This window comes from Euprymna scolopes, chromosome 36, assembly GCF_053919585.1.
Source record: "Euprymna scolopes isolate OS-2025 chromosome 36, ASM5391958v1, whole genome shotgun sequence".
Lineage (NCBI taxonomy): Eukaryota > Metazoa > Mollusca > Cephalopoda > Sepiida > Sepiolidae > Euprymna > Euprymna scolopes.
The window spans coordinates 54,825,287-54,834,074 of record NC_136517.1 but is presented as its reverse complement, the minus strand read 5'-3'; the positions used below and the strand labels follow the sequence as shown (position 1 = coordinate 54,834,074).

The window sequence follows — 8,788 nt, the reverse complement described above, 5'->3', positions numbered from 1 at the left end:
TTTAATATTTTGTGTTTTATATATATAAAGTACAATTTTTGAATGTTATTCTCTCGATTATATTTGTTTGGGAGAAGCACAATTTAAAAAAAAAAAAAGATTAAAACGGAGCGAAATTTAATTTTTCTTTTAATATTCATAAAGAGTAAAACTTTTTTCAAAATAAATAATGTGACAAATAATCGTTTAGTTACTACGACAACGTCAGTAAATAACAAGTGTTGCTTGCGCCAGAAAGGGAGCGATGCGTGTTTTTTACGCTGGTAGCTATGGAACTCAACGCCCAAGGAGTACAAAATTTTGTTTTAAAAAAAATGTTTTCTACCAACTTTCTTTAAAAAAAAAAAAAAAAAAAAGTGCAAGTTTTCCTGAAAAAAAACAAACTTTCACCTAACAATTTATGGCAAAAATAGCGACCCATAAAAATCTGGGGTGCTTCTACACTTTATTGCCGAAATTGGAGACGCCATTTTTTTTTTTCCACGCACTTGCTATTCAAATCTAGGGGAGACATCATTATATGGCCGAACGATTGCTTCTGGAAAGGGAAATAATAAATTTATCAAAATTAAGATTTATTACTTCCGGAAACGTTAAATTAAACTAAAATTATCATTTATTACTTCCAGAAACTTGGTAAACCGATATTACTGGAGAAAATGAATCTTGACAGTTAAAAAAAAATGTTTCAAATTTATTTGTTCGATACAAAACAAAACAAAAAAACTATTTTATAAAAGTCCAATGTTGCTTTAAAGTAAATAAAGTGAAAGAGAACATATATCCATAATTGTTTAATTGGAAATGTTTCGATTTAATTGATGAGAACGGGAAAGTTTTTCATGGAACAATTTTTTTTTTTTTTAATTAAAAACAGAAAATTGAAATGACATATTCATAATTTAATCTGGGCGAGCGCCATTTGAAAACCAAAACATTTATTAGTTTCTTTCTTTTTTAGTTGTTTATTTTTTCGTTTGTGTGTGTGTTTTTTCTTTTTTTCGAACAAATAAATAATTTTAAATATTTTTTTTGAATTTTTAAGATTCATTTTCTCCAGTAATATCGGTTTACCAAGTTTCTGGAAGTAATAAATGACAGTATGAGTTTAAGGGAGTAATAAATGTTAATTTTGGTAAATTTATTTAGTTTAATTTATCGTTTCCGAAAGTAATAAATGTAAATTTTGGTAAATTTATTCTTTCCCTTTCCGGAAACAATCGTTCGGCCAGATGTCTCCCTTAGATTTGGATAGCAAGTGCGTGAAAAAAAATGGCGTCTCCAATTTTGGCAATAAAGTGTACAAGCACCAAATCTGCTAGCTGAGTGCTTAAAATATTGAAAAAAAGAAAGAAAGAAAAAAAAAAAATAGAACCTCAAGAACCAGAGATTTGGAGGAATTTTTGACACCCCGAACAGAAAACTGCGAATAAAATATACAAAACTCATAATTTCTATTTTTAAAGTGAGTTGTTTATTTTCTATATGGAATATACTTTCAAAATAAACTATTAAAGTTGTTTAAAAAATAATAGAAATATTATTTTTTGTTTAAAAAAAACAGTGTTTTTACAAAATGCCGGCATGCCTTCATGCAGCCATTTTTTTACGTAATAAAATCAATAGAATTTTTACGAGTTAAATATTTTTCAATTTGTAAACTTTAAAAATCTATCAATTTTTCTATTGGTTCAATTTTTACGATATTTTCAGGGTCAATGTGAAATTTCATGCTCTTTCCAATAAACCAAATATAATATTTTAGACAAACGTTTGTTTTTTTTGTTTTTTCAAATTCACACCCCCATTTTGAAATGTCCATTAAAATTTTAATAATTAATTTATGTGTCAAAGTTTTATATATCACAAATTGAAGATAAAAGATCAATAAAGAAAATATTCCAATTTAAAACAAAAAAAAAGAAGAGTTTTTTGAAAATTTAACTGTAAAGTCCAAAGTGTAAAACCTTTTTTTTTTTTTTAAAAACACGTTGATTTTTTTTTTTAATGAAAGCTCATGTTATGCTTACATTGTCAAGTAAATACCAGACGCTGACGGCAAATTTTTCTATCTCATTGAATGTTTTCTTTTTTTTTTAGATATTAAAAAAAAATATAAGTCGATGAAGAAGTATTAAAATATATCAATCAAAAACTCGTGTATTTCATTAAAAGAATTTTTTAAAAATCGATGAAGCAGATTTTTTGTTCTAGGGGAAAAACTTATAAGTGAATGTGCGTTTCTTTTTTAACTACGGAGGATGAAAAATACTCATTTTGGTTAACACACGCAATAAAAAAAGAGACATTATTTATGCCCTTGGACGAAACCATACTTCATAAATTTCATTTTAGCAGCAGCTATTTAACGCTTTGTGCAAAACATGTTACAAAAATGCGATTTTCTAGGACCCTCGCTTTAAAAAATCCTTTTATTTAAAAAATACATGGAATTTAAAATATAAATATGGATAAATTCTTAACAATGAAGAATGGAACTACCCATTTAATAATTTTTTTTTTAGGTAAGTGATTTTTTGGCATTTATATATATGCATATATTTATAAGCAAGTCAAAATATGTTGATTTTCTTTGTTTTTTTAAAAGAAAACCGCTTTAAAGAAACAAATATTGCATAATTTGCTATTAAACCTGTTTTTTTTAAATTTGGTCTTTGCTCCTTTAATTGATAAAAAAATTAGGGTTTGAATTATATTTTCAAGTAGTTATAAGCTTAAAAAAATAGTAAGTTGAATTATTAAGGTTCTGATCATCATTTTTAATGGCCACTTTCTGATACACCTTTTAGAACCTCTCCCAAACATACTGTCAATAATTTGGTTTCGTCCTTCCTTTCAGTGTTTCCAATAAGAGGATTGATTTACTTTGTATTAGGAGCTGGGCACTTATTAAAATTATTTAATTGTTGAATTTTTTGCATTTTGGTTAAATTTGTTGGTTTGCTAGTGCTAAAAGCCCACACAAAAAATTGAACAAAAGACAAAATTAAAAAGAATGGTACTCATGCAGAATTTAACCCCCCCACACACACACACACACATACACTGGATTCCAATTTTTGCAGAATTACTTAATGATGGGAGTATTTTTCCCGTTTATTTTCTATTGACAAAAAAAATTTGTACATTCTTTTGAAAAAAAAAAAATGTAACTTTTCTCTGCTTTCACCTAACTATTTACAGTGTTCGTATTAAACATTCATATTTTCTTTTTATAATAAAAATTCTGTTTTCAAAAAGAAATGTTTACTGCCAACTTTCTTTTAAAAAAAAAGTGCAAGTTTTCCTGAAAAAAACCCCAAAAACTTTCACCAATTTAAGGTAAAAATTCGCCTTTTCTTGGGAAAACCCCCCCAACTTTTATTGATAAAAAAAAAATTGCAAAAATAATAAAATAAACAATACAAAATGCAATTTTTTATGAGGAATGTGTTCCATTTTAACAAATTGAGTCACAGCAACACAGCTAGTGTATATATATATATATATATATATATATATATATATATATATATATACTAGCAGGCTGCCTGGCATTGCCCAGTCGTATAATACGCTTGAATATGATATTTGAATTCATACAGATTTTGTATTTTTTATTTATAGGGGCAATAAGTTATTGATTATTATATTGTAACCAAACTATATTAGTGATTTCAAAAGTTTAAAACAATATATGACTTCAGTGTCATCAGCTAGAATCGATATCAAATATAGCTCTCCAGCCTTATTCGTTATTGTCTGACCTAAATCTATATGTATACAAAAACTTCCAAAAATAACATGTTAAATATATAAATGTATGCATAAAAATAGCATGTTTAATCGACTTACACTTGCCAAGTTCCAATTTTTTTTCAATTTTGACCCTTTAGCAACTATTTTTACTGGCTAAAAATCCAAATCGAATCTGTTTCATAGGTTCAAATCTCCTATATATTAAGTTTAAAGTCTGTAGACCAAAAATTGATAGAGTATTGGTAGAGATCGTTCCTCACACAGAGATGGTCACTGTATAATTATAAATAATCAGTTTAATACCTACAGATACTAACCTAATGAAGCTTAACATTTAATGCAGATGATCTTAGAGTGATCAAGTAACAGGAAGTCATGATTTCGCACACAAGGTAAGCTGACCAACGTTTTCAATTTTCCAGACAGTGCTCAACTTTTTTCAACTTTTATTTCTTAAAGGGGCGATAATAATTATAAATTTATATATTAATACGATAGCGTGTGTGTTATTTTTTGTGTCACGCTTACATCCAGGTCATTGTTATGTACTTCCATTTCTTGTCATAAGTTTTGGTTTCAGTTTCGATTATAGCTGATGGCACTGAAGTCATCTGTTTTTTATAAATAATTTATCAAGAATTCTTCATAAGTTTTGGTTTTGGTCTCAATTATGGCTGAAGGAACTCAAGTTATATGCATATACATATATTTTTTTCATAAGATTTTATTTCGGTTTCGATTCAAGCTAATGCACCCAAGTCATAAGGATATATTTTTTTATTTTTGAAATCGCAACTTTATAATATACTAGCGGGGGTACCCAGCATTGCCCGGGTGTTTGGAGGTATGTGTGTGGTGTTAAATAAAAAAGAACCCGGGGAGGGGATAGGATCGAACCCGAAACCCTGAGGCGAAGTTTGAAAATAAAATCGGCCAGCCAGAATGAGTTAGTGAAAGATGTTTGAATTTATTTAAGAATCAAATTGACAGGTGCGCGGCCGGAAGTCGTCGAACGTTACGACGACGACGAAGGTTTGTTTGTTATAAGCGAAGTAAAAAAAAGAAAACAACATTAACACTTAAGCGGGAAAAAAAAACACAAAAATAAATAATGTAAGGCAAATGAACGATGAAAACAGAAAAACAAACACGTGAAAAATAGCTTAAATAAGCCTGTTTCGATATTAAAATTTAAAAAATCGGTGAGTACCCAGGTGTTTTTTGTTGTTGCTAAGAATAAACGAAGTAAAAAAAAAACCCAGAAAAACGAAAATTACGTGAAAAATGGCTTAAATAACGCTGATTCAATATTTAAATTTAAAAAATCGATAAAAAACAAAAAAAAAAACATCTCACACCACGATTCGAATCCAAAACGTTTAGATAATGAACAAAAGCCTTAACCACTGAGCTAAAGCAACGTACATGAAGTTTGTTCGATTTTTCAACTATTTAAAGTAAATCAGGTCACGACGTCATCTGATGCATGCATGGAATCTGTCATTGTCACGAGAGGACCGTTTTTGTTGACCTCTCCCCCCCCCCACTCCCACCCCCGTTGAAAATTGTCGATTTTGGGGTGAAAAAGTTAATGTTTTTGGCCAATTTTTCGATATTTTTCGAGCAAAGGATGGAGCTTCGATGTAATACCGAGTTTGTGAATTTTCATCGCGTCAAAGGTTTTTAGCAGCATTTCACACATACACACACACAAATATACATACATACATACATTATCGCTTTTATATATATATAGAATAGATAAAAACCGATAGAACATTAACTCTATAATAATATATATGAAATCTGCAAGAATTAAAATATCATTTTTAAGCATATTTTATGGCCGGGCTTTGCTGGGCATTCGTGCTAGCTTAGATAAGTACTTTTGTAGTTTTAACAAAAAAGTTATAATAATATTCAAGCGTCTCCATTTACACTGAATATCTACAGGATGCTAACATCAATATATTACATATGAATGAGTCCCCTGTGGAATTTCCACAGGTCTCACTAGTTATAAGTAATTATTTTTATACCTAAAGACACTAGTGTTATGCTTACACAATTATCAGTGCAAGAGATGACTACCAATGCTGGTTGAAGAATTTGAACATCTTTGACTCTATTAGCAAAGAACATACAGTTCACTGGCATGAAATTAATTGAAATTTTAATATTAATGAAGCTTAAATCTTGTTTAAGGATTGCATTAACACATAGTTAAAATAGGATGTTACCATTCTTTTCTTTTCTTTGTTTTAATGAACCTATTATGTTGCTATGACAACTGTAAAGACCTGATATTGTCTTTTTTTTTTCTTCAGATACCTTCAAATCACACCAACAAAAAGGACAAATTGTCTTGACAATAGAAAAGGTAAACTACTTACTATGCTTATTCTCCTCCCCCTCTCACTTCTTTTCTTACCTTTTTTCTATATTGTGTCTGTCCTTTTTATTATGCCACTCCCTCTCTTCATCCTTCTATTGTACTTCTCACCAATAGATGTGTCATTTTATAAACAATCTTCTCTTCTTTGCACTATTTTCCTTTAATTGCTGTTCTTGTCTTGCCCCACTTTTTTTCTTAATTTAAATTTATTTATTTTTTATACATTATTTTATTTTGTTTCATTTTATTTTTTCAGTGGCTTGAGAAGAGCCTGATTGTGTGAAGTCTTTCCTTCGAATTTTCATCTTTTCCATCTGCTGTGTCATCCTCAAAAGTCGAGCACCCATTTTGAATTTTAAAAAGGAAAATGGTCGCTACCCAAACTCGCAAATGACAATTCAATCTTTGACAAAATGGAGGGGAAAAAAAAAGATTCAACTCTACAATTTTTTAAGATCAAAAAGTGAAGCATTTTATCACAAAACAAAATTCTATTTTATTGTTTGATAAATTTATTATTTTGTCTGATAAATTTATTTTATAATTTTGTTTGGTGGACAGGCACTTATGCATTCGTAGTTTTTGGAAACAATTATTTTGTTTTCATTGTTGAAAACTTACACTCAGAACAAAGGGAGATAATTCAAGAAGCATCCAAAAAAAATATTGAAGTTTCATGTAACTTTTTGGTAATCGTGCCATTGTGTTAATTTACACAATGGCATGATTAATGCAATAACACAAAATAAAACCTTAATTATCTGTGCATTTGTTGAATTAAAATAAGCACTTTTAGGTTTTATAAAATAATTAAAATTTCGAAATAAATTATAAAATTAAAATTATTACAAAATTACACTTTTGTAATAAATATAAAATAATCATTGAAATATATTATAAATAGTTTTCAACAGACATTTGGAAATGTGACTTTATTTTTTTAACAAACTTTTTCTTTTACAAAATTGAAACTTCCGCATGAATTTTTTTAATTATCTCTCTCCCCTCCTTTTTCAAGTGGAAGTTTTCAAAAATGAAAATTAAAATGCACAAGTGCTTGTAGGCATTACTGTGCCTTAGACGTCCTGCAGTTTTTGCAAGTCATAAATCTTATTTAATTATTCACATTTTTTTTTATTTAAAGAATTTAAATGTCGGATTTTATGGAACAAAAATAATTGTGGAAGCTGGTCTTCCATGGATTTTCTTTTTCTTTTTTGTATTTGTTTTTACTTTTAAACAAAAAAAAAAAAATTCTGATACATTTAACTGTTTCTGTTTATTAATACAGAAATCCAAAGTGGCAATAGTGTGGTTTTAAAGGTTGATGCTAATGTGAAATATGGCAGTTTAAATTGAAATAACAGGAAAACATGCATATCATCAGTCATCAATTAAAAATATCCATGTTCACAAAAAAGTATAAAAAATTATCAAGTAGTTTTAATACAAAGTAAAATAAGTTTACCTTTCAAACTCCACAAACTTCAAATGACAAGACTGTTGTGTTTATATTTACAAAAGGGAGATAATCTTCTATGTCATACATGGAGTTTGAATAGTAAATTAATAAATTTTTATTATTTATTTTTAAAATCCTACTTGATAATTTTTCGGAATTTTTGTGTACACTAATATTTTTAACTGATGAGTAAATATATCGATAAGTTTTCCTGTTATTTTATTTTGAACTGCTCAATTTCACATGTATCTCAATGCAAAGGTCTAGTCAACATGGTGTAGTGGATAAAACCGCAGTTTAGTGGCCTGATCATAGTTTAATAAAAAATAATGTAAATTGTATATGCTGAAATAATCGCAAACTTCCATTTTTATGAAGACTCCATTTTCTTTTTTCTTGCAATTACTTCATTAATGTACAGTTCAAGCATGATCTTAAGATTACAAGTGTAATACTAAGTAGATTTTAACTCAAAATGGTTCTTCATTTCCTAATATTTAACAAAGACGACGAAGCTAAAATAATACTTATCGCTTGGACACAATTTTTTATCATATTATGTTCAAGCCATTAAACTGCAGTTTTACTGTGTAGTGGTTGTGTACAGCATAATCAAGCGTATTGACACACCGGTTCTCAATAAGAAGTTGAGCAACTTGAACCAAGTTAGTACCAGATGGGTGACCGTTTGGAAATACCAGGTGCTGTATGTAAGAGGACGGCGACACCTTCCTGCAAAAAATTAACGTTGTTAAAATTGTGGATATAAATACAAATGGAGACCTCTTGTGAATTTAATATTCCCTAGAAACTTCCTCCTTTTAAAAGAAGCCAGCTGAACCTGGCCAGGGTGCATGCCGCACAAAGACAAAGTTTAGTGTTTAGAGACTCTGATTGTGGGTTCAGCATGTTGTGTTCAAGTTCTAGCTGTTCTATTGCATCACTATCATTAAAACCCTCTAGAAAAGGTATGAACCTATCTCTTCTGCCCTCCTGAAATAATAGGGTAGACTAGATTCTCAGACATGTTGAGACAACTAGTCTCGGAGAAGGAAAACTTGGAAATGAAACCTGTGGTCAAGTAGATTACACCATGCATCTGTACAGACCAGAAGTTTTCAACCTTTTTTTATTCTAGAAGAACCCTTAAAAAAAAATTGTATTTCACGGAA

At 29.1% G+C, this 8,788-nt stretch overlaps 1 protein-coding gene across 1 annotated transcript in view; it reads left to right on the top strand.

Moving 5' to 3' along the window:
• The window catches only part of LOC145260498 (calpain-9-like), a 214,674-nt gene extending 207,988 nt beyond the window's left edge, over positions 1 to 6,686 (top strand). The window contains exons 17-18 of the mRNA XM_080118609.1: positions 6,087 to 6,139; positions 6,411 to 6,686. Coding sequence (XP_079974735.1) covers positions 6,087 to 6,139; positions 6,411 to 6,437 — 80 coding nt within the window. The 3' untranslated portion in view covers positions 6,438 to 6,686. The remainder of the gene's footprint in view (positions 1 to 6,086; positions 6,140 to 6,410) is intronic.
• Positions 6,687 to 8,788: the final 2,102 nt, after the last annotated feature.